This window comes from Hyla sarda, chromosome 1, assembly GCF_029499605.1.
Source record: "Hyla sarda isolate aHylSar1 chromosome 1, aHylSar1.hap1, whole genome shotgun sequence".
NCBI lineage: Eukaryota > Metazoa > Chordata > Amphibia > Anura > Hylidae > Hyla > Hyla sarda.
In genome coordinates this window covers 498,449,392-498,477,057 of record NC_079189.1, presented here as the reverse complement: position 1 = coordinate 498,477,057, position 27,666 = coordinate 498,449,392, and the positions used below count along the sequence as shown (strand labels likewise).

The 27,666-nt window shown below is 42.9% G+C and overlaps 1 protein-coding gene across 2 annotated transcripts in view; it reads right to left on the bottom strand.

Moving 5' to 3' along the window:
• EPB41L4A (erythrocyte membrane protein band 4.1 like 4A) overlaps nt 1-26,320 on the bottom strand; it is a 298,574-nt gene extending 272,254 nt beyond the window's left edge. For both annotated transcript variants that reach the window (XM_056537472.1, XM_056537473.1), the window contains exon 1: nt 26,060-26,320. In XM_056537472.1, the coding sequence (XP_056393447.1) occupies nt 26,060-26,158 (99 nt within the window). In that variant the 5' untranslated portion in view covers nt 26,159-26,320. The remainder of the gene's footprint in view (nt 1-26,059) is intronic.
• Nucleotides 26,321-27,666: the final 1,346 nt, after the last annotated feature.

The following is a 27,666-nucleotide window of genomic DNA, read 5'->3' as shown; positions in this document are numbered from 1 at the left end:
CAAATGGGTGTAGATACTTTAACTGAACTTAGAATACATCTTTCTTATATGTCAGATACAAATATAGTAGAGTTAAGGGATGTCTCTGCAGGATATGTACCAGAAGTCCATGCAAGTCTATGGGATTTCTGGTACAGCGTTACTCTTGGGCTGCAGATATCGCTTAGGAGTTTTAAACATTATGCTGCAGGACAAATGCTATGGTAAAGTATGATTTAACTATCTGGCAGGCAGGTGCAGACAATAGTTAGTGCAGGGACAGGACAGGCAGAGGAGAGATTTATTGCATGTTGAGAAAAGTGAGGGAAGAAAAAAGACATCAGTGTGGGGGCAGGGAGAGGGCATGGCAGTGCTGCTGCAGTAAGGATTGCAGGGAGAATGAGAAGCCTATCACTGATGGGGCTTAAGGAGACTGGGAAAGCTTGGTGGCAGACAGTACACAGTGCAGGGCTGAAAGTACTCCCCTAGTATTGTGAGATATATATATATATATATATATATATATATATATATATATATATATGTGTGTGTTGCTTTATCTACCCCCAAAAGGTTTAGGTAGGAAGACCGGGCAACACTAGTAAATGAAAAAAACTAGAAATGCCCATATCTGATAATGGGGTGGGAAAAAAGTTATGGGAGAATCCTGTGAAACATTAATGCACCAAAATGTGCAGCTTTTTCACCAGTCACAGAGCAGTTCATAAATTCCCCTCTATGGCCCAGTGACATTTGGAAACCCTTGGAATGGGTCAAAGAACTCACATATAAGTTAAGTTCATGCAGTAATGTACTTTGGTTTTACCCTTTAGAGTCCATTTAAGGGAATAAAAACATCTATAAAAGGAAGGTATGCTTTGTGTCATTACTCTGGTGGTCACATCTAGGATATAAAAAGCCAAGACTGGGAAGATAATAGCATAATGATATAAATGATATAAAACAGGAAGCATATAGACTTGTCACAGCATTCGTAATGCTGTAATGGAAGGATCACATTAAGCTGTAATACAGCAAGGTGTTGACTTGCCCGAGCTCGCCGTCACTCTCCAGTGACACAGTAACAACATATGCAATTACTAGACTATATATAACACGGTCATGTAAACTGGCTTCCACCATGTCAATATGAAAGCTGCTTGTCTTCAATTATTATGCCATAGGAAAAGATGGCATCTAATTGGGTTCAATTCTACGTAGTCTCTCAAAAGATGTTATCACTGAAATACCCTGCAACTATGCCTGCAGTTTTGACATATGAAACATAATAATAACATTTCATCCATGCAGATACATGGTGTTTGACTAAAACATCCGAGATGACTTTAAGACCATGCATAATGTGGTATGAAAGTAATTCAAAATGGTCTTGTTTGACCATTTAGAAAAGCCAGTTGATGCGAATGTGATCAACCCAAGTCATTCATCTCTTTTTTTATTTTTTTTTATTTTAGAACTATTCAAGAACAAAATGAACGAAACAAACAGTTATAAAAGTCGAATCTTCTCAGGAACAATATGTGATGCGCAAATACAGTAGTGATAAGTAGAAAGGTTATTTTCCTAGGAAAACAGGTGAATATTATCTTGCATCTTGCCAATTCTTATGTAGGTCAATAAATATGATTATGAGCAGATTATACCGAAATAAATTCAATATGTAAAAGTTTCTTCTATGCCTACTGAAATCTAAAGACATTAAAGTTGGCCATACACAATAGGACAGCACTATCATTTATCCCCCTTAGAGTCTTCCATTTACATACCCATTTATCTCTGCCAAACAAGATGTGTTGTTTTTAACAGTGCGTGAAATAAGTAAATGCTCGGTATCTTCACTATTTCTGATCTCCCAGAGAACAAAAGATCAGAATGGTTAGAGTCCAACCTATCAGACCATTTTTCCACAATCAAGGCTGTCCCCAAACAAATTAGATTGTTGGCAAGTCCTGTCAAAAAGTAGGTGGATGCAGTGACAAGTCTCATATACTGTATGTGAATTTATTAGTAGTTTTTAACTACAAATAAAAGCCACATATTTTGTTTTATTCAGCTTATAACATAAGTATAGGAAGAAGTGCTCACCTCATCTTTATGAAGCACTCAAGATTGATGTTTTAGGGGGCTTTATGTTCATAACATGCAAACTCACCATCACTAGCCCTACAGTGCCATCTATTTCATTCCTGCACAGCTGCACCCATGAGGTTTATTACTGTAACTGGGTCATGTGATCGCCAGCTTAACCCACAGAAAACCACAGAGTTTAATGTGTCAGAGGAAGTGGTCTGCCCTGGGTCATCCAACTTCCTATGAACTGCAGGATGATATTATCATCTGTTAGATCCATTCTGGCTGCTCACAGACTCCTCCCCACCCAGCTCCATCTGTATACTGCCGCTGCTCTCTATGGTATAATGATCTATAGTACATATACATCTCCCCCGAGGAGGTTCTGTTAACACATGTGTTTTGTGCTGTAATTTACTCAAAATTGTAGAAAAATTACCGTATTTTACAGTGACTGCACATATTTTTACATGTGAACATAGCCTGAACATAGATCTTTATCTTTACAAAACAGAGCCACTTAAAGGCTCTAGGGCCCTGGGCAAAAAATATGATAATGAAGTGTTAGGCTTCCTGTAAATTCTATAGGATATGGCAGCTGGCAGGTCAGTGTGTAATTTAGTGCTGCGCACTGGCTTTGAATTAAAGGGGTTATCCACCATAAGGTGATTTTAGTACGTAACTGGCAGACAGTAATGCACATGCTTAGGAAAGATCTGGGCTTGTCTTGGGGCTAAATGGCTATGTTGTGGCTAGCTTTTTGTGAACTGGTATTTCCTGTTTGACTTTTCTTTTTTTGACTACAAATCCCACAATTCCGTTTTCCTCCCTCCCACGCATCAGCCACCCCACCCATTGAAACATAAATGAGCCGCATCCATTCAAAGACCTGTGGTTTTCAATCAGGGTGCCTACAGCTGTTGCATTAGTTGCAGATTGATCTCTCTCCCACCAAGCGATCCCTCCACCCATTGGAGCAGACAGGCTCCCTGTAATCAGCTGACTAGTGAGTCAGGTCTCGGCCGCATTGCAACCTGGAAAAAATCTGATAAAAAATCTGATGCTGATAAAAATAAATAGTGGGGTGAAAATCACCGAAGAATTGTGAGAAACCATCACACACATGTACAGACACTATATTATGAACTACACTAACTTTACAGCCCCTGTAGCATAGTCAAATAAGGTTTGCTATGAGGATTTGCTCCTGCTAGGGACAGAGGTGTCAGCAGAGCGCACTGTGGTAAGACAGAAAGGAAATTCAAAAAGAAAAGAACTTCCTCTGTATTATTTAACAGCTGATAAGTACTGGAAGGTTTAAGATTTTTTTTAATAGAAGTAATTTACAAATCTGTTTAACTTTCTGGCACAAGTTGATTTAAAAAAAAAATGTTTTCCACTGGAGTACCCCTTTAAGGGTGCAGCATGATGTGATGATGTACCCCTTAGACCTGGGCAAGAGCCCACTCTGCCCATTGGATAAGAGGCCTTCTGGCTAGACAACCATGTTAACTAAAGTACACAAAAAATGTTTTTTTTTTGTGACTGTGAAAAAACAAAGCCCAGCACTTGTGATGAAGAAAAGACTGTATTTATTAAAAGTATTAGAAGAGAACTTTTTGTGTCAGTTTTTCCTTTCAGTTATTAAGCCAAAGCCAGAATTGGATAAAAAATAAATGAAAAATATTTAAAAAAATGACTTTTTACTTCACCCTCCTGCTAGATCCACTACTGGATTTGGCTTAAAGAACTGAATGGAAAACTAGCTCAAAAACTGTCACAAAACGATGTGTGTGAAACACCCCTAAAAGTGCTCTGACAAGGTCTTCCAATACAAACACAAACAGCTCTTATCTTATACATCCTTAACCATCGGGGTAGCCACTAGTCTGGCATAAGGTCGACATCCCATACAGCCCATGCCCATCCATCTTTTTTCCTGGCACTAACACATACCAATTAAAATGACCAAGATAAATAAAAAGATTGATTTTTTGCATTTTCCTTTCAGATCAGATGGGAGAACACTTAATGGTTAATCAATACATAGAAATGAGCCAGCAGAGACCCCGCTACTATATCACCACAATAAAGGACACAGCTTTCTGTCTATTTAATAGACCAGACAAAGAGCTTTCACAGCCATCACACATGCTGCTAAATGTAGTAATGCTTATTATAGTATCCAGATTAATACACTCAGAAGCACGATATGTTAGTATAGACATTTGGTTAGCACTAGACTTTCAGTATATTTAGCCTTTCTTATTGGTTTTTATGTTAGACCTTATTCATTCACATTTCCACATGAAAATACAGATCCATTATGGATGCATAATACAGATTTGTTTTTTATCTGTTCATTATATCAGTGTTTATTTTATATTTTGTTACAAATTATTGTTATCTGTATTTGTTCTGCTTCTTTTGTTAAGAGTTAACAGTTTGGATTTTTTGCAGTTTTTGCTGATATTGCTGAAAAACAAATGTAAAAAAACTAAACCAATATGGACTTGTAAACTATGCAAAAAGGGAACATGCATTCTTAAATAGTTAAACCTACTGACTTCTAAATTCTAAAAACTATCAATACAGAGCCACTAGAACGTTGTGTATATTGAAAAAAAAAAAAAGTATCTGCATAAAATACAAAACAACAACAACAACAAAAAATGTGAAGAAAAAGATTTAAATGTAAGATTTAAAGGAATAAACACAGAATATGGATTCAAAATACAAAAGTGTGAATGGGCCCTTAGGGTATAGAAGTAGAATGTGTAGCCTGAACGTCCAGGAATCCTAATTTATTTCTCAGTAAATAATCTATTGACAGAAGAAGCAGAAGTGGACTAGTTATTGGATTCTTGGCTGTACTTGACAATTATGATATACAGGCATGACATAAAATGAAGCTGAATTACTACACACATGCAAATATATGTGCAAATAAAGTTTACCCAATGTCCACTTTATTAATGTGTCCTAAGGGGGGCAGTGGAAGGCACAGGGATTCTCACTCTAGGCTTCTTCGAGTCCCTACACGAGGGATTATACACTATTCACTTTGGGCCACAGATCTCATTTTAGTTGTAACACGATTACAGGTTATCCCTTTTCTTCACTTGCCGCTGAGCGTCGGTTGGCAATAATGGCCTAGGAGTATGCATTTTTTCTTTTTACATATAGAAATATTACAAAAGATTATAAAAATTAATACTTCGAATACTAATGGAAGATATATATTTTTTTTGTCTTGCTAATACAACACTAAATTCCATTATTTTCCCACCTCTGTTAAAAAGCTAACTGCACAGATAATACCAATTAACCACGTTACATTGGTTTAAAAGGGTACTCTGCCCATAGACATCTTATCCCCATAAATGTCTAATCGTGGGAGATCCAGCCGCTTAGGGCCCCGCCATCTCCATGCCGGCACCGTGGCATTCTGAACACAAATGCTTAGAGTTTCAGTGATCGTTACGTCATGCCACGCCCCCTCCGGTCAGGTCTATATCTATGTACTAGCCGTCAAGCCTCCTCCCATAGACATGAATGGAGGGGCGTGACGGTTGTAGTAGCCTTTCTTCCGGAGCAGAGTTTGCTCCATGTGCAGGATGACCGGGCTGCCGCGCGGGAGATTGGGGGGCCACCAGCAAGACCTCTGCAATTAGACATCTTATCCCCTATCCTTTGGATAGGGGATAAGATGTTTAGGTAGGAGTACCCCTTTAAGAAGGTACCAGCTACATATCTGTGTTTGCAACTTATACCTCCAGAAGAGAGCAGCATCTTGAATTACAATGCAATATCTGCAGGATGTCAGCAGCCATGACCTTGATTCAGGATCCAAAGTTCACATAATGTACTTCCGATGTAGTTATACTACTCTCCTAATACAGTTATTCAGTCTATAGCAGGGGTCTCAAACTAAAATTATCTGGGGGCCACTGGAAGTAGAGGCTGGGTGAGGCTGGGCCGCATGCACCCCTCACATATAATGCCCCCAGACAGGCCCCCAGATAGATATGACTCCCATCAGGTAGGGATCCCCAGTAGGTACACAGGCCTCCAGATAGATATGACCCCCAAGTAGGTATAGAGGCCCCAGATACATATGATTCCCATCACTGATGGGGGTAAAATCTATCTGGGGGCCTGTGTACCTACTGGGGAGCCCTACCTGATGATCAGGTAGGGGTTCCCAATAGGTGTACAGGCCCCCAGATAGATATTACCCCTGCAGGTAGGGCTCCTATTTAAACAATTATGCCCCCTAAGAAGATAGGTTAACCCTGGTGATAAGCAGGTCCTCCCTTATTAGGCAAGTAATTAGGCAAATTAAGTTGAGTTTCACAGCTACAGTACTAACATCTCCCTGCTGCAGCCTAAAACGAGCCTTCTTTGCGCAGGTTAGGTGACATCATCACATGTGCCGTAGAGGACGTCAGCATCCTGGTGTCCTGCGATGCGGATGTGATGACATCACCAATCGCACGCATCCCTCCAGGAAGGCTTGTAATAGGCTGCAGCAGGGATATATAGGTACAGTAGCAGTGTGTGCAGACGTGTGTGAAGTCTTCCGGCATTTAGTGCTGCTTGCCTGAAGCAGAGTTAAATGCCTGAATAAATCCCCTGCCCGGCACCCGGTCTATATGATCTTCAGGTACTAGATGATGGCACTTATTTTTATAACAACTAATGAACTGTATATTAGAATATTTCATTGAAAGTTGTTAATAGATTTTTCCACCTTAAAAAATTTTTGGGGATATTCTAAAGAAGAAGATGAAGCATTAAATTAGCTGCAAAACCTGAATAGCTTCAAAACCTGTATGCTGTGGATTAAAACTTGACTTATTCCTGTACATTATTAAGCTAAAATACTTTGAGAATTAGAAACAATAACCATCAGCTGCCATAACCTCTATACAACTCAGCAAGTGATGAAATTATCCATTTACTTATCCATTTACTGTCAGTCATCAGAGGTCATCCTGGGAGGTGTACGAGTTTTAACATAAAAGAGGAAGAAATGGTTACTGGTGCCATGCATAATTGATAGCAGCCATAGGCACGGCAGCTGTGGAGATCTGTGTCAGGTTGCAACCTTTGTTGCTATTCAGCATCCATAGCAATATACAAAAAGTCTATGTAATTCCAATGAAAAGTGTAGGTAAGACAGGAAAAGTGACTTTCCTGCTGGGCATTTCCCAACATGACATACAGAAGCGGCATAAATAATAACCTGCTAACTTTATAAACACTCAACAGCATGGGGGGAAAATGTTTACATATGGTCCAATTGTCTTCATGGCGGATCACTGGTTGTAGAAGCAACTTACCGGAGCTGGTGATTGGCTCAGTAGGCATTTCTGTAAAATTCAAGCAACAGATCCGGCACTACACAACATGTCACTATTCACACTAGAGGGTAAGACCGCACATGTAACACATCCAGTGGTGGTGCTCAGCTGAAGATCACAAGCACATACTAAGTGACAAAAAAAAAAAAAACAGCACTCAGCACAATAGTGCAAACAAAAACACAAAAAAGGCGCTAGGAGCCTCCATTTTTTGACCAAGAGTGCTGCTGCAACCTTCTTTTTTGTATACTTTGTATTTGCCACAGCAGCGTGCACCCATGTATTAGGTAGTTGTTCTGGCTATTTCTCTTTTTTTTTGTGTTTTTGCTATGCAAGTTAGGGGGAGTGGTACCCTCTCTAGCCATGTACCCCTCCCTGTTTCACAGGAGGTTTTTAAATTGATAGTGGATCCTGCATGTCACCCAGTCAGAGGCCATATGCCCAGCAGAGGTGAGTGGATTAAGCATGTTAGGGTCCCATCCGACAAGAGGCCACCTCCGCGTGGTGGATGGGGGACACGTTTTGATCAAAAAGTGCGCTAAGAGCATCAATTTTTTGACCAAAAGTGCTACTGCAACCTTTTTTTTTTTTTTTTTTTTCTTTTTTTTTTTAATACAATAGTACAAACAGGTTTTAATCTTCAATCACGATGCATATCCTGTACAAAAGCAGGGAGTAACACAGAGGGCATGGGCACTCTGCACCCCTGCCTTCTATGTTACGGTCTGCTTTTGTACACGATACGCATCGTGATAAAAGATTAAATCCTTTTGCACTATTGTGGTGAGTGCCGGATGCACTGAGCAGCGTGGAATGGCATCGGCAGGGAAACAACAGCAGGAGGGTACAAGTAATTTCTCCTTTTTGCCTTCAATCTGGATTCCTTTTAAGCATAAAACGAATGCTTCGAAATACCACTTTAAACCCCCAGCTTTAGGATCACCACCAATGTAACCCGACATGTTTTTAGGATACATTAGTAAATTTTGACCACTAGCTGAACCCCCCTTTAGAAACACGCTTATCTGAACAGCAGTCATAGGGGCACGTGGTGTTTTTTCAGTATATACTAATCTGTAGACTGTGTGTTGCAATATGGTGTCACTATTCAGGGACATAATATGAAGTTATTCTTTCTTTTTTTTTTAAGCAATGCATATAAAGGAGAATGCCTCAATAATATGGCATCAAATTGAACATACCCCATTTTTTTATGTCTGATTTTTATGGAACATGACTGAAACCTTATCTACATGGAAGCAGATGTATATAGAGATGAGGTATGGCCCTTTACAATTCTATGGGCACCAGACTTCTGCATGTAACTCCATCTGGAGTCGTAAGGCAATGTTCACATGCAAGAATTTCCATACGGAATTCCGCATTGGACTTCCGCATGGAGATTCTGCAGCAGCAGAGTCATATTGATTTCAATGCGATTCTGCTGCACTGTGCACATAGGTGAATTTCCGTGGCGGAAACATCTGGCGAGAAAATTCAAATTCCGGCATCTGCAGAAAGAATGGACATTTGCCTTCCTCTGGATCAACACAGTAGGGTTTCAGGTTGAACTCGATAGACTCTTGTCTTTTTTCGACCTTACAAACTATGTTACTATGCCTAAGACATGCCAGCGCCCACAGTCCGCAGAATGTCCGCACTGAGATTTTTCGTGCGGACATTCTCACATGTGAACATAGCCTTATACTATCACAGACAGCGCTGCGGTCAGACTTGCTGACCGCAAGTGCATCCATGTCCCTGCTGCCGGTGCGGCTGCAGTTCGCATCCCGCGACCACCGGGACTCCCCTCACCTCCTGCCTCTTCTGTCCCCTCCACTCCTCGTGTCTGCCGGCACGCACCCCCGCCTCCTAGGGTGCGCGCGCGCCGGCTCTTGAAAATTTTAAGGGCCAGAGCACTATTGATTGGTGCTAGTTTAATTTGACCCTAATTAACCCCGCACTTCCTATTATCCTTGCGGGATCTTTGTGCCTAGTTTGCCTAAGAGAAAGTGTTTACCTGTGTCCTGCCTCGCCATGTATCTGACCCCTTGCTACGTATTCTGACCTTGCTCCTGTGCCGCTTGCCTTCTGACCTTCTTGCTACCTGACCTGATCTTGCTTCAATGCTGCCAGCCCTGACCTCCTGCCAGTCCTGACTACGACTGTGCCTCTACCTTCCTGTGCCTCGTTATACCTCGGCTGCCTGAAGGGACGAGTCGTACCAGGGGTAGCAACCTGTGTGCTGCCTGCCGCAGCAAGTCCATCCCGCTTTGCGGCGGGCTCTGGTGAAAACCAGCGTCACCTTAGACTCCGCTCCCCGGTACGGCCCACGTCTTCATCCTCACAGGTCAGTGGATCCACCTTACCACAGCCGTAACATATACATTTGTGTGTATTCGTTGCTAGCCCTTACTTTCATGTGGTACTTGGTTGCGAGTCATACCAATGCAGTTACAGTATCTGTAGCTCTCAGCAGAGAAGAGTCTATGAAAATCATGTTATTCTCATAATTGAAGTTGTGAAAAGAAGTCTCAAAATGAATATGCTATCTAAGTGACTTTAATATCATCTGTATAAACGAGCTCAAAACTCTCAGAAGGGAAGGATGAAAACACAAGAGTTAAAAGGAACTAAACTTAAAGCCATCTGTTGTTTCTAAAAATATCTCCTGTACTTTCTCTTATTTTAACCTGTCATTCATAAGACAGTAAGATTTTAGAATTGATTATTTATGTTACAGACTTATGTGCTGTTGCCTAGCAACCAGAGTTTCCGGATATAAAGTCTCCACATGTCTTCCTATTAATAATGGCCAAGAGATATTACAAGTACTTGACCCAATATAAGGCAGCTGGCAAAGACAGGAGAGGTGACCAATTTAAAGCACCTCCTGCCTATATCAAAAATTAGGAGGAGGCAGAACGGACTTCCGCAAATCATTCTTTACTATACCTTCTCACAGTAGTCTTGTATTTATTATAAAAAGTATAGCAGCTAGTTCTGCTTGGGTCCATGATACATGCTGAGAAGGAACTATAAAAATCTATACAGAGAATGCACGGTTTCCATAGTTACTGCATTTAGTATGGCCAATTTTACTGATTAGCACACATTAGTTTAATAAATACCTATCATATTGTTTTTATTAAAAGGACATAAACATCTTTAGTGTCTTATGGTCTTTTCTGACTAGTAAAGTCAATTTACCACAAAAATTAAGAATGGAATAGCATAGTTGTCTAGCATATTCAATACATTGGATCCTTTAAAAACCTATACCAGTGGTCTTCAACCTGCGGACCTCCAGATGTTGCAAAACTACAACTCCCAGCATGCCCGGACAGCCGTTGGCTGTCCGGGCATGCTGGGAGTTGTAGTTTTGCAACATCTGGAGGTCCGCAGGTTGAAGACCACTGACCTATACCAACTAAACAGATAACTCAGGAAGCCCCAGTGCCAAGACTGTGTCCAGAGCAGTGGTATTGCAGACAGCCACTAACACACAATTTGCACTAGAACATGTGTTCAAATATGCTATGTAAGTGCCGGGGCACAAAATAAAAGCACAAGGAAGAGTTCAAGGGTCATAGTCATAGCAACTTTACAAAATCTAAATTTTTAAATGAGAGAAAATGTTGCCTTGTAAAACACATTTCAAGCAGGAAGTGGAAAATGTAAATCTAATATTATGTCAGACAACATCCACTGACAATTGCCACCTCGTGAAATCCATTCGTGATGTCGGGAACAAATAAGAGAAGTTTAGCAATACTGAAGCAAAAAATGAATTAGTGTGCTGGACTACTGCAGCGTTCCTGACAGGCTGACTATACTTTCCTATCAGTCCCAGAGGTAAACAGCAAAGAATATGTATAAAAGGGAAATAACACTCATTAAGTCGACAGTTTCAAAACATTATATTTTAGAAGAAGACTAAGTAACAAAATTGGTTTAAACTCCTGAATATACCCAAGAAGGTATATATATAAAAAAAAAAAAAAAGCATATTAAAAAAAACTTTGCCAACTGTACAACCTTCTCCCCAAAATGGGTCTCCCTTGCAAACATCAGAGTTGAACTATGACTGTATTTATTTATTTATTTATTTATTTATTGATTGAAAGGGGTAATCTGGCCCTAAGACATGTTATCCCCTGTCCAAACACATCCCTGAGTTTATTGTCTAGGTTACAGACTATTTCTCCACCCCCCCCCCCCCCCCCCCCCCCGGCCCCGAAGAAGCAGCTGCAGATCATTGATTTAAAGCGGGTGCTTTAAATCAATGAACTGCAGCTGCTTTTGCGGGGCCAGAGACCAACACCGCCGCCTGCTTCTCTCCCCCTGCCTGTCCTGGGGTCCTCCTGAGCCCAACCCCCCCCCCTATACTCTGGCCAGAGACCGCCACCACCCACTTCTCTCCCCCTGCCAGTCCTTAGTCCAACCCAACCACCGCCGCTGCCCCATTGCCTCCCCCATCCCCGGTTTTATAATTACCTGTTCCCGCGGCCCGGGGTCTACGCTACTTCTGGCTCAGGCGACGTCCTGAGCTGTCACTGTGCGCACTGACGGTGACATCACGTTGAGGACGTCACTCATCATTGCGCAGCGCACAGGACGCCGCAGGACCTCGCAGGAGCCAGAAGTAGCGCGGACCCCAGGCCCCGGGAACAGGTAATTATAAAACCAGGGATGGGGGAGGCAATGGGGCAGCGACAGTCTCTGGCCGGGGCAGTGGGGGGGGCGTTATAGTGGGCGGTGCATTATCGGATTATCGGCAAGGTAATTGCAGATACCGATAACGTCCAAAATCGTGAATATCGGCCGATGATATCGGCCAAACCGATAATCGGTCGATCCCTATTACAGACCACCTATGTGCTCTAGAAGCAGTGGTGAGTCTGGTGGTGGCATCATTTACTGGCAGTTTCTGAGACAAACCAAACTGTACTAAGTAAAGAAGGGAATACCCCTTTAATCATTTCAACCTAACCAATGGCCCAGGAAGTCTGCAGTTACAAAAGCAACAACAAATTACCAATGCGCATTAGTTGTCACTCTTCTCCTCAAAACAGAAGTTAAAGGGGTACTCCACTGGAAAACATTTTTAATAATAAAAATCTTAACCCTTCAAGTACTTATCAGCTGCTGTATGATCCACAGGAAGTTCTTTTCTTTTTTAATTTCCTTTCTTCCTGACCACGATGCTCTCTGCTGACAACTCTGTCCATTTCAGAAACTGTCCAGAGTAGGATAGGTTTTCTATGGGGATTTGCTCCTACTCTGGACAGTTCCTGACATGGACAGAGGTGTCAGCAGAGAGCACTGTGGTCAGGCAGAAAGGAAATTCAAAAAGAAAAGAACTTCCTGTGGATCATACAGCAGTTGATAAGTACTGGAAGGATTAAGATTTTTTAATAGAAGTAATTTACAAATCTGTTAAACTTTCTGGCACCAGTTGATTTAAAAAAATTTTTTGCAGTGGAGTACCCTTTTAAGTCAAACAGAATTCTTCTACAGATGGGCTGAAATTTCTAAGAGAAGTATCATGTCTCCAAAAAGCTTTTAGGGACAATGGAGGTGATTTATCAAAACCTGAGCAGAGGAAAAGTTGACTGGTTGCCCATAGCATCCAATCAGATTGATTAGATTGCCTCTTTAATTCTTCAGAGGCCTTTTAAAAAAATTAAAGAAGCGATCTGATTGGTTGCTATGGGCAACTGACCAACTTTTCCTCTGCACAGGTTTTGATAAATCTCCCCCAATATTCTTTTGTCCCCTTTGCAGTATTTTTGCATGGATTTTGATTGCCTCAATGTATAAATGTAGAATTGTCGAGTTGCATCTTCATTGACTGCTATAATCATGACACAATTGTGGTAATGACAACACAATGAAAACAGAAACCATTGTTTCATTGCTGGCATTGATATCCATGTCACATCCTCCGATGCCGTACGTGTGCCTACTATGACAGCAGCTCACTCACAGTTGCATTTTAGGTAGGCAAAGCTATAAATATTGCAAAAGTTTCCAGCGTTACTCCTTAAACTTTGGAGCCCATTGATATGTTAAGTATTTGGAATTATTAAAATATCAAAGTCTCCAACAATTTAGGAAAAGGCAGATTACATTTTCCCAATGCTTTTATTTGCAAATGTTGATCTTTAAAGCTTTACTGAGACTGTCCCCAGTGAAAAAGCAATGTCTTAGTGTTAAAAATGAAGCCTTTTTGCTTTCTTGTAAGAGAGAAGTCATCTTGGTTGACATGTGATTTGCTGTATCCAGATGAAAACTTCACTTCTAAAGTCAGGTTGTTATACATCAGGTTGTACGAGTCAGATGGAAAGTAAATGTCAGAAGAAATTAGGACAACAGTATTTACTCTGCAACTCTCCATCTCGGCTAATGGATTTATCAGCCAACAAACCAGATTTAATAGACGTATAGTGGGCCCAGAATGTCAATAACACTCAGCTGTACACAACATAGCAGGGATGAAAGAAACACTCCAGAATTCATCTACACTTCACACCGGCTCTTGTCTATACGCATAAAACTCTGCTTAACCTCGCTGATGCCAGAAAGCACAAAAAAATCTCAGGCAGCAAAACACATTGGGATTCTTACCTGTCATACCTGAGCGAATCTTGTATAGGCACTAATGAGGTACAGCACTCCATCAAAAGAGCAATTTCACAAGGTAGGGATCGACCGATTATCGGTTTGGCCGATATTCACGATTTTGGACATTATCAGTATCGGCAATTACCTTGCCGATATGCCGATAATGCCCCGCCTCCCCGGCCAGAGACCACCGCCGCCACTGCCCCATTGCCTCCCCCATCCCCTGTTTTATAATTACCTGTTCCCAGGGTCCGCGCTACTTCTGGCTCCTGCGGCGTCCTGCACTGTGCAGCGCAATGACGAGTGACACCTCAACGCGCACAGTGACAGCTCAGGACGCCGCCGGAGCCAGAAATAGCGCGGACCCCGGGCACAGGTAATTATAAAACCCGTGATGGGGGAGGCAATGGGGCAGCGGTGGTGGTGGTGGTTGGACCCCAGGACAGGCAGTGGGAGAGAAGCAGGTGGCGGCGGTGGTCTCTGGCCCCGCAAAAGCCGTTGCTGGAAATAGCCAATAACTTATACCGGAATATCGGTACAAGTTATCGGCTATCGGCCTGAAAGGTCACAGATTATCGGTATCGGCCCTAAAAAAAAAAAAAAAACGATATTGGTCGATCCTTACCACAAGGAGTGCCAATCCATATTGCATGATGGGTAAAATCTTGGATGCAAATTCGGTGGTGAAAACTATGTAAACCGCACGGCTGGTTTAGCTAAAATATAGCGGCCTGCCCTAAGACAGCTAATTTACAAAAACACACAAGGTCAATGTCCATGCATTTTTCAGTCTCGGAGTGCTCCCATCCTCTGTCAAACACTTTTAGGTTGGGTTCACACCTGCGTGTCTTCTACACTAGCTTTTCATTTGTCTGATTTGTTCCTGTATCAGAAAAACTTAAATGGGCACTGTCAGATTCAAAAACTTTTAATATGCTGTACATCCAGACAAAAAGAGAAATTTTATTTCCTATTTAATGAAATCATGGCTTTTACAAAAACACCACTTGGTGTCAATACTGATGTGAAAATAGCCTTAAAGCTTAACCGTCAGATCCAACAAAAACATTTTTTTTCCCACTCACTACCTAATCCTGACCATGTACATCTAATTTTTATGTGTCTAGCACCTTTATTTACTTTTTTATTACACTTTTAATTTAGCTCACTAGTCTGAATGGGAGGGGGTGTGGCCTCACTGTGCAGATCTCCGCCCCCTGCCTCAGTATACTGTCTGCTCACATCTCCCCTAGCATTAGCAAAACTACAACTCCCAGCTTGTCCTCACCGACAGTAGCGGGACACAAGCTGACAGTGGGAGGGATTTTCCTCCAGCTCTGAGCCCTGCACCCACAGCTGTCAATCAAGGAAGTGTGTCCATGACGTAGGTGATGACGCATGGACACAGCAGGACTAGTATGTGTTCAAGCAGGCGGGGGGGGGGCAGTTGTTTGACTGGCTTTTCCAGTATGAAATACTGAAAATTTTCTAATGAAAGCAATGCTTTACAACATATCAAAAGTTTTTGTATCATACAGTGCCCATTTAAGGGGTTAATAGTTAGGAAAATAATTTTGTGTTAAATAATTGTATTAAAGGATAAGATTTGTTTTCACTTTGACACTCTTAATGTGTTAAAATCTTTTTTACGTGGTTTTTACATCCACTGTGATTCTAACAGACCAAGGAGGACAATACTTTTCATAGCCTTTGTGTATATGTTTGTGTTTTTTAGTCTAATGCTGAAATGTAAAATGCATATACTGAAATTCATGAAGCTAACCACACTGCCATAACAAATGTAACAGCTTTCTGTCTTTGTCACATTGTATTATGTATTTAATTAAATTCTGATAAGAGTGGGTGGAGGGACATAAAAAAGAAGGATCCTAGTTTCTGTTGATGGAAAGTCCCAGGTGGGACAGACAATGCTGGTCTCATCTGTAAAAACCCTGGAGAAATTACTATTCTAGTTTAGCAATGTGAAGGTAATTCCTAAGACTACTTAATTTATGGCTGGATTTGTGGAGGCCTTTGTTCCTAGCAAGGAGCAAGTCTGTGGCTGTTTTAGAATACTGCAGAATCAGAATACATTACTGCAAAAGCCGATCTCCTGCATTTACATTTAAATACAAATAAACACTTATGTGGGACTTAATTTGATTAAATCTATTCATACCGAACAACAACATTTTACAAACAACTTTTTCATGGAAAATATACTGTATTCATGCTTTCCACATTTCTAGCTCCAATATATTGTTAACTGACAGGTCCTTTTACAGAGGTGGCTGCTGCTGGAATGTAAGATGTTGTTAGCTTTCCGAATAACACTTTGGCTTTGGCTACAAAAGAAACGTAAAACTCCTATTAGAAGGAGGTCATCCTAAATGGACACAGGGTCAGGAGAAACATTTTTGCCTAGCTTCTAGCTGCAGGACAAGAGAAGCTTGGGTGCTTACAGAGAATACTGCACAACACACAAGACTCCATCTACCAGGAAATGCTTACACTTTCAATTTGAAACAGGAAGTGAGAGCGGGATTAGCACTTCAGTGCTCACTCCTGTCCTGTCTATCAGACTCTGAAAACAGAAAGGAGGGGGTTACAGAACAGCCTGCAGTAGTTGGAAGAAGAGACCCAGCACAGCAGACGCAAAAGGAAGTACCGGTAAATGCATGGTGAGTGAGGGCGGGCTCAGTGCCTGACCTGTGGATGTCAGAATGAGTGAGCAGCAGTACAGAGGGATTTGTGAGCCAAATACAGAAGCTAGACACATAAAAAATACATGTAAAGCTTTTGCATGACCTAGTGAGTAACATATAGAAGCATTATTTTTTACTGTGATGTAACAAGTAAACTTTAAAGGAGTACTCCGGTGCACACTTTTTTCATGTTATCCCGTCCGGGCTGCAAAATAAAAGAAAACGCACTTTATCTTACCTGCCAACGAGCCCCCGGAGCTCCGGTACAGGTGTTCGGTTCCCGGGCTGTATTCTTCTTACTTCCTGTTAGCCCGGCACGTCACACGGAGCTTCAGCCTATCACTGGCCGCAGCGATGTCCCGCCTCGGCCAGTGATAGGCTGAAGCTCCGTGTGACGTGCCGGGCTAACCGGAAGTAAGAAGAATACAGCCCGGGGACCGAACACCTGTACCGAAGCTCCGGGGGCTCGTTGGCAGGTAAGATAAAGTGCGTTTTATTTTATTTTGGAGCCCGGACGGGATAACATGAAAAAAGTGTGCACCGGAGTACTCCTTTAAAGCATTATGGTCATTCATAAAAATTCTGGACATGCCAAAAGTTTAAATTACGCTGGGTCTCGGTCCAAAAGTTCAAATCACACTGGGTCTCAGTGATCAGGAATTATAACTCAGTCAGCCACCTTATCCAGCTCATTCACTCTATTATAGTCTATGGTGAATAGGTTAGGTTTCACTTACAGCCAGGGAGTGATGCATGCTGGTACGCATTTCCCTAGGTTATTGATCACAGGGGTCTTAGGATTGAGACCAAGTGTGATCTAAACTTTTGACATGGTGTTTGTTCTAGTTTTTTGGTACACTTGGTGGCACCCCCTTCCATAAGGCTGAGCCCACATTTAAAGTTTGTTAGTTATTTGTCTAGATGACATGTCAACAGTTTTTACAAATGACAGTAATGCTGCTAGTAATTCTGGAAAACTGCTGCTGCAGTTTTTGAGCCAAAGCCAGAAGTGGATCTAAAAGGAAGATCTAGAAGTTCTTCCTTTAGATTTCCCATTTCTTTTGAATACACTTCTGGCTTTGGCTCAAAAACCACAGTGGCAGATTTCCAGAAAAAAACTGCCAAATGGAAACCCAGCCTTACTCTTAAAGAGATCAATGAAGAAATGGTCCCCATAATAGTAAATGGGAGCCGCCGGGACCCGTTGTTACCCGTTTCTCCCTGTCATGAGAACAGCCGTTAAAGTCAGAAAAAAAAGGCTTGGTTATTTAAGGTCAACAAGAAAAAAACTTTGCTGAGAATGTGAATATTCACCATTAAATGCAGTAGACAGCCAGGACTTTCTGTTATAGTGGACTCTGCATGAAAATGTAATATTACAAGGTGGACATTCAGATATATGGCATTAATGGGTGGCTTAGGTTCATATGAATGGAAGCCACATCTCGGTTTTGGGGGGTCCTGAATGGCTGATGCCGCATCCTAATGTCTATATGCCATAAATAAGCATATGGAAAGGTGTTGTCTTCATTTGCCTATTCCAGTACTGCCAATCAACATTGTACAGTGCATACTAATACTAATAATAATAATATCACCCGTTCACATAAGAAAATCAACTCACATTATCTGCACAATATTTCTACAGAAAGAGGTGACTCCATAAGGCTAAGTTTCCACTTGGTTTTTTTCTGGCTGTTTTTGGAGATCTGCCAATGCAGTTTTTGAACAGAAGCCAGAAGTGTATTCAAAAGGAATCGGACATATAAAGGAAGGACTTCTACTTCTCCTCCCTTATGGATCCACTTCTGACTTTGGCTCAAAAACTGCAGTGACAGTATTCCAAAAACTGCCAGAAAAAAAACCAAGTGGGAACTTAGCCTAACATTGAAAGAGAAGGCGCATACTTGTGGAAAACATGAAACCAATTCTCATGTTCTCCTTGATATTAATTTTGCACAGCTCATCTATAAACGCTTGCATGAAGCCATCATATTGCACATTACACACCAGTTTAACAGCTGTAATCTCCCCCACGCACACACAGCGATGTCCTGCCTGCCCTCGGGGTGATTTCCATTCTCTGACACATACTTGTCAAACAACTCCACAGTATATTAAAATACAAAGCAAGCAAGGAGGCAGGTTCTATTGTCTGGGACTCGTGGAAATTAAATCTCACACCATATCCGTGCCAAAGGCCACAGGAGGGTAAGGCATTTGTCAAGAGCAATGTTTCCCAACTTCTTATTCTGTCAAGTACAACCAGTGCCAACCACAGTGTCGCCGGCTGCAAAAGATTAAGACAGTAGTTTCAAGGGTTACAAAGCAACCTAATGTATTACAGGTCATACCATGTATGTGTACGAAAAAAGGATCGACAATGTGGAGCACCAACATATGATTCCAGTACTTCTACATACTAGTTTTAGACTATTTATGGCAGGACCTCCACATGTTGCAAAACTACAACTACCACTTTTTTATGGTTTAGTGAATACTGATATTCCCCATAAAACAACAACGTAAAGCACTTTTTCTAAAAACCCAGCATCCTGACATTCCCTCATTCTTCTGCTTAAAATATAATATTATTTATACTGACAACTGGATCTTACCATTATTCATAGAGATGAGTACCTAAAGTTTTGACAATCTAACACTGGCAGCAGTTATTAGAAATACTTACTAAAGGTAAGGTCACACACAGCGCAGCCGCAGCGCACTTTATGCTGTGGATGCACCGAAGGCAGAGCGATAGCAGACCGACGGCAGAGCGATCATCTCGGTGCTGCGGCTGAGTAGCGCTGTGTGTCCACTTGTGACTGCCGGTGTGGGATCCGCCACTACAAGCTCCACCTGCTGTCGCTCTACCATCGCTCTTTGACTGTCGATGGTGCATCTGTGTGTTACCCTACCCTTAGTAAGTCGTCTCAAAATGGTGTGATTATGAAAATTGCACACAGCCCAAAAACACTGAAAGAGGAGTGAAAAAGGGGTAAAAACGCCAAGGGGGTAAGGACTTTATATAAATCCCTATTGACTAGCAGCTAACATCTGGCTGTGGTTTTTTTTTTTCACCCCCAAAAAAAGCAGTGCTGCATTTTTGGCGTTTTCTGGAGCATTTTTGTGAAAAACAGGTGGAAACTCAGCCTAATGCTGTACAACCAGGGCCACACTAACAATAGCTGGATTGTTTGTTCTATTCTTCACTTACATCATTGTTGGCCATACATCCTGATTACATGGGGAGATGTGCGGCCGATCATGATTTTTATGGATGCACAATCCCAGCGATCAGCCGACGAACTAATGAGGGCTCGCTTATTAGCTTATCACTGGGTCTTTTACAATAAAATTTGCTCCATTTACTAACACAGACAAGTCAAGAGAACTGCCATGTCTTACATACAGCCCCATGATACAACTTTATGCATTGATATTTCATAGATTTATATCACTTCTAATCCAATAACCATGGAACACAATTTCCTACATCCCTGTGGGTTGACGTTAATGTAAAAATCACATTTCATGGCCAAGTATGTGGCATTGGTTGTGGTCTTGTACCAAACAGGTCAATAGAAAATATGTATACAACGCTATATTACAATCATTGTTTCATACGAAAACCTACAAATGATATCCTGAAATGACAGAGTCGGTCAAAGGAATACAGGACCATTTGTTTATTTTATCAGCACCACTGACAAGTGTTAAAGCGTTACTGTCATTTCTATAAGCTTTTGACATGTCATCTAGACCTGATGCGTTCAGGAGTTATAACCGGTTGAAGCGTGCGGCTGGGTGTTTAGTGCGCTTCCTTAAGCTTCACCAGGTTAAAACTCACAATCGCAGCGGGTTTTAAGACTGAGATCCAGTGCAATCCAAACTTTTGACCTGTCCTTTATATAAATGACAGTACCGTATTAAAGCTACGGATACAAACTATTAACAAACACTGAATATGTTGGAATAATCCTTTATTGTGGTGCAGTCAGCTCAAGTAACTCAAACATGTCAGGTATCACAGACCGTCTTCAAAATGTACCAAAAAATATGGCACAAATTCGGTCCAATAAAAATTGGCACACATGCCAATGCGCCACATTTGTTATGCTTTTTTATTGAATAACTTTTTGCACTTCGCTAGACAAGTAAAAAATGAGTCTAAAAAAGGGATTGTGGTTAAATGGAACTCTAAAATGCATTAGATGTATTAAAGGGGTACTCCACCCTTAGACATCTTATCCCCTATCTCGGCTGCGGCACCCCAGACATCCGGTGCATGAAGCAAACTTTGCTCAGTGCCGGATGACTGGCGATGCGGGGGAGGAGGCTTGTGACATCACGGGCATGCCCCTCAATGCAAGTCTATGGGAGGGGGCGTGACGACCATCACGCCCCCTCCCATAGACTTGCATTGAGGGTGTGTGGCCGTGAGATCACGAGCAGGGCGTGGCCATGACATCACGAGCCTCCAGCGCTGCACCCGACACTCTAAGCGAATGTCAGGTGCAGCAGGGAATTCAACGGGATTCTGCTGCTCTGTACACACGGCGAAATTTCTGTGCCAGATGCTCCCGGCACGGAAATTCTGAATTCCACGTCCGCACAAAGAATGAACACATTCATTTTTTGTGCGGAAACTACACGGAATGCATAGCCGTCTAAGAGACGCCACATTGCTGTGCGGTACTAGCGCCAGCACATTATGCTGGCGTCCGCACTCTCCAGAATGTTCGCATGGAGATTGGACATTCCGACCTGTGAACATGGCTAAACTGTAGACCCTTAGCTGGAGCAAAACTACAACTCCCAGCAAGTGCTGTCTCGGCATACTAAGAGTTGTAGTTTTGCAATATCTGGAGGTCCACACTTTGGAGACCACTGGTCTTACACATCTAGCAAGATGCTAAAACCTATCACACCGGCCTAGATTTATCAATCTGCCTGATTTGCCCACAGTAACCAATCTGCTCTGGAATCTTTCTCAAATTGCTCTGGAAAATAAAAGCTAAGGCTGGGTTCACACCACGTTTTGTTAAATACGGTTCCCGTACCGGCTGGGAGGAGGGGGGCGGGACTTAATCGCAGCGCCCGCGACCACGTTTTTGCCTACGGTCGGGAAACCGCATACGGCCGAAAACGAAGCCGACCGGAGGCTGCGGTTCACTCCGGTCGGCTCATAGACATACATTAAATACGGTTCCCGAATACGGCTGAGTGCGGGCGCCGCGATTAAGCCCCACCCCCCCCTCCTCCCAGCCGTGTACGGGAACCGTATTTAACAAAACGTGGTGTGAACCCAGCCTAAGCCAGATCGATACATGTGTACCACTGTGATGAATCTGTAGCATCACTCTCCTGTCCAAGTTTTACACAGTATTGATGAATTGCCCCCTATAATCTTGGGGTATACCTGGTCTGTGTGATGGCAGAGTCTATGACCAGCCACTGCGCTCTTGCCTTACAATGGATTTTGAGAGAAGTGAAAATGTAATTGAAGGGATTATCTCATCGTTCTGTCATAGATACATGTTACATGATCCTGGACCATCACTTATTTCCAGAAGACAAGAGTTATACAGAGCTATATTCCAGTAACAGAAGTATCTGAACTGTGCCAAAGAGGCTTAGTATTTGGCATGGTTAAAGGGGTACTCCCGTGGAAAACTTTTTGTTTTAAATCAACTGGTGCCAGAAAGTTAAACAGATTTGTAAATCACTTCTATAAAAAAATCTTAATCCTTCCAGTACTTTTTAGGGGCTGCATACTAAAGAGAAATCCAAAAAAGAAATGCATTTCCTCTGACATCATGACCACAGTGCTCTCTGTTGACATATCTGTCCATTTCAGGAACTGTCCAGTGCAGGAGAAAATCCCCATAGCAAACATATGCTGGACAGTTCCTAAAATGGACAGCAGAGGTCAGCAGAAAGCACTGTGGTCATGACATCAGAGGAAATGCATTTCTTTTTTGGATTTCTCTTTAGTATACAGCCCCTAAAAAGAAGGATTAAGATTTTTTTAATAGAAGGGATTTACAAATCTGTTTAACATTCTGGTACCAGTTGATTTAAAAAGAAAAGTTTTCCACGGGAGTACCCCTTTAAGACATTTCTGTTACTGGAAATCTGACACAACGTGCAAAGCAAAGCACCACTCAAAACCATTGCACCTTTTGTGTTGTATTTTCAGTAACTAGATTTAAAGGAATTTACCACTATTGTCATTTACTATCTAAACAAGTGTCAGATCAGTGGGGGTCCAACTACTGAGATCCCAACTGAGCTCACTGAGAACTTATGTTCCCTTGGTCCCCACATCATACAATCCCTCCACACCATGTTTGTCATCACCTGCTGCCGATACCCATCCAGGAGCCGTTCAGCGAAGCCAGTCCCTGCTGTCAGAACTTTCTATTCTCAGGGATTGGTGGCAGGTGCACACTGGGGAACACTACCCTAGTTCAATGCAGAACGCACAACACCGAAAAATATCTTTCATTAATAGGAAACACCCCTAACCTTTCCCTGACCAATAACGTACATGTACATTATGAGTTGGGGGAAGAAATATAAAACTGAGCCCGCTCCATACACGGCGGGTGCCAGACCAATGCCAGCCATTTATCGTGTACATACAGTGATCAATGGCTACTATGGCATCTAGTCAGTTACTTGACAGGTGCCATGCCGGTCAGGGTTTTGATCAGCATCCCTGCGATGCAAATGCAGGGTGCTGATTGGTTGTTATGGCAGCCTGGGGCCCTCTTCTGAAAGCTTTCATGCCTGCCATGGTAGAAATGCTATTACTGCCTGCACAGGTAGGCTGGTACGAGTATAGTGCTGATTTCAACATTTTATACAATGCAAATTGTATAAGCACAAAAAATAAGTAAAAAAATAAAAATTTGATTTAAAAAATATTTTTTTTATAAACTCACAATAAAAAAATACCACCACCCCCTTCCCAAAGCCCCAAAAACTAAACACATTTAGTTTCATGTAGAAATGAAATGTCTGAACTATTAAAGTGTCTCTGTCATTTAAATAACTTTTGACATGTTAAAAGGTTTGATCGGTAGGGGTCTCAGTGCTAAGACCCCTATTGATCAGGAGAACAAGCAGGAAGAAGTGGACAGAGAGAGAACAAGGAGCGAGAAGCGCTTCACTCCCTTGCTTGCAATGATATAATTACAAGTCTATGGGGCAAAGGACAAAGATAACTGCAACCCGGGGAGTGAAGAGCTTAAAGGGGTATTCCGGGCAAAAACATCTTATCCTATATCGAAAGGATAGGGGATAAGATGTCTGATCGCGGGGGGCACGCCGCTGGGTCCCCTCGCGATCTCCCTGCAGCAGCCCGCATTCTATGCGTAGCTGCGTCTTAAGTTTCGGAAACCTCCTGGCTTCCGAGACAGGGACGTGATGTCACGCCACGCCCCCTCCATTCATGTCTATGGGAGGGGGCGTTGCGGCCGTTATGCCCCCTCTCATAGAAATTAATGGAGGGGGCGTGGCGTGACATCACGTCCCTGTCTCAGAAGCCAGGAGGTTTCCAAAAATTAAGACGCAGCTACGCATAGAATGCGGGCTGCTGCAGGGAGATCGCAGGGGTCCCAGCGGCGGGCCCCCCGCGATCAGACACCTTATTCCCTATCCTTTCGATAGGGGATAAGATGTTTTTGCCCGGAATACCCCTTTAAGCTTGCACTTCTCCCCTCTTGTTCTCCTGATCAGTGCAGATCTAAGCATTGAGATCCTGACAGATCAAAACTTTTGACTTGTCAAATGTTTTTCAATGGTCTATTCACACGTACAGTATTCTGTGCAGATTTGATGCGCTGGATTTCCTGCTGCAGATTTCAATGTAAACTGAACACAGCTTGAAATCCTGCGCATCAAATCTGCACAGAATACTGTACGTGTGAATAGGCCCTAAGTGATCAGTACATGTATGTTATATGTTATCAGTACAAATATGTTATTGGTCTTGCACAGTGAAAACTGTAAAAAATAAATAAATAAAAAATAAAAAAAAGACTCCTTATGCCAGAATTGCCAATTTTTGATCACCTCACATCCCAGATGAAAAAGGAAACAAAAAGTAATAAAATTTTTTTTAATAAAAAACAGTCCCATAGAGGAGCAAAAATGGATCCATCGTGCAGCTCTGCAGATGGAAAAATAAAAAACCTATAGGACCATACATGACGATTAGAGATGAGCGAACTTACAGTAAATTGGATTCGTCACGAACTTATCGGCTCGGCAGTTGATGACTTTTCCTGCATAAATTAGTTCAGCTTTCCGGTGCTCTGGAAAAGGTGGATACAGTCCTAGAAGACTCTTTCCTAGGACTGTATCCACCTTTTCCAGCCCACCGGAGCACCTGAAAGCTGAACTAATTTACGCAGGGAAAGTCATCAACTGCCGAGCCGAGAAGTTTGTGACGAATCGAATTTACTGTAAGTTCGCTCATCTCTAATGACGATGCAAAGAAGTATTATTCTATAAACAGCACAACAGTAAAAATTTATAATTGGCATCACTGTTATCGCATGCTGTTACCAAATGGTACAAAAATAAAACCGCTTTAGGTCTTAGAAACTTAAAAAAAAAAATCTAAATTCACCATTCAGGGCAGGATCTCAGTGTTTCCCAACCAGGGTGTCTCCAGCTGTTGCAAAACTACAACTCCCAGCATGCCCGGACAGCCAACGGCTGTCCGGGCATGCTGGGAGTTGTAGTTTTGCAACAGCTGGTGGCACTCTGTTTGGGAAACCCTGGGCTAAACACTATGTAGAGCTTTTTAATTCTGGAAACCATTGGTGGTCTGAAATCTTTGACTTTACCCATCTTCCTATATATATATATATATATATATATATATATATATATATATATATATATGAGTAGAGACATATGGAGCCTCCAGTAGGTGCAGCAGACATCCTCTGGACCTGGCACTTCTTCCATCACCACCCCTGGCACATATACCATGTACTGCTGCGCCCTTCCAGACAATAAGTGCCCCGCATCTGCCCCCTCTCATCCTATGACAATGAAGAATCGCACAGGACACTAAACAAAGCAGCAATACACACACACACATGGCGCCCTGCGGTACAGGAGCCGGGGCACTCAGTACAGGGGCAGTAACTTTTTGCCCAGTCCTGGGCGGGCTCTGCCATTGTCTGTCTGCCACAACTTGTCACACCGCGCTCATGACAGCTCTGACACCAGACCCGTCTGCTGTACCCCGCCACCAGGGGGCGCACTTACCTTAACCCCTTGCTGCTGGGTGGTAAGTGACAACTTAGATTCATCCAGTAACAAAACTTCACAATAAAATTCCTCGGGGACCGCGCAGAAGCAACCCATCACTGCTGAGGGGCAGCCGGGAGGGCCGGGCTGGGAGAGGAGCAGGTGCCGGTCACAGTAGAGTGCGGGCGGATGGAGCCCCCCGTGTGCAGCCCCGCCGGGCACTGGGCATGTTCTCACTCCGCACCGCGTACACTCGGGTTGCCAAGGCTATATAGCAAATCTATGGAATAAAGAGCCGGGGGCGGGGTGCGGTGTGTGACGTCACAGAGTGGGCTGGGTCCGGCGAGGGTTTCCATTTGGTCCATTGTGATTGGACGGCTCCCTCTACAGACATTCTCTTACGCAGCATGCGTTGTCTGCCCCCTGCTGGCTGTCAAGGAGAATGGCGCACACACCTAGATAATTGGAAGTAAACGCCTAAAGTGAGGTCCCTAAATGCCACAGCGGTTCACACAGGGTCCTGTTTACTGCTCTTGTTTCTCTAGGCCAGTGATGGCGAACCTTTTTGAGCCCGAGTGCCCGAACCGTAATGCAAGCCAACCTTTTTCCCCTCAAAGTGCCAGCACAGCAATTAAATCAGAATACACATTAGGTTGGCAGTATAGTTACCCCACATTAGGTTGGCAGTATAGTCCCCCCCCCCCCCCCCCACAAGGTTGGCTGTATAATTCCCCCCACAAGGTTGGCAGTATAGTTCCCCCCCACAAGGTTGGCAGCAAAGTTCCCCCCACATTAGGCAGGCAGTGTTCCCGCACATTAGGCAGGCAGTGTTACTCCACATTAGGCAGGCAGTGTTACTCCACATTAGGCAGGCAGTGTTCCCCCATATTAGGCACAGGCAGTGTTCCCCCACATTTGGCACAGGCAGTGTTCCCCCATATTTGGCACAGGCAGTGTTCCCCCACATTAGGCAGGCAGTGTTGCCCCACATTAGACAGGCAGTGTTCCCCCACATTAGGCAGGCAGTGTTCCCCCACAGACATACAGCCTCCAGCCATATACAGTGTATGGCTGGAGGCTGTATGTCTGTGTCGGAACACCGAAGATGACGTCCCGCTGGTCACTTACCATGCGCGTGTCATCCTCGGTCCTCTCCGATGCTCCGCTCTGCTCTGCTTTACGGGCGCACGCACGGGATGTCGGTGATGTCCCTGCGTGCTCTACCTCCAGGTGGTCCCTGCGTTTTTAAAGCTCGGCGTGCCACCTGTGGCACGTGTGCCATAGGTTCGCCATCACTGCTCTAGGCTAATGTTTTCTGTACATTGGGGGAGATTTATCAAAACCAGAGCAAAGGAAAAGTTGCCCAGATGCCTATAGCAACCAATCAGATCACATCTTTCATTTTATAGAGACCTTGTTAAAAATGAAAGCAATCTGATTGGTTGCTATGGGCAACTAGGCAACTTTACCTCTGCACAAGTTTTGATAAATCTCCCCCAGTGTGTACAGTGTGACTCCAGCCGTTGCAAAACTATAACTCCCAGCATGCCTGGACAGCCTTTGGCTGCAACAGCCGGAGACACTGGAAAACACTGCCCTAAGTACTGAGATTGAATTTTCCCCCT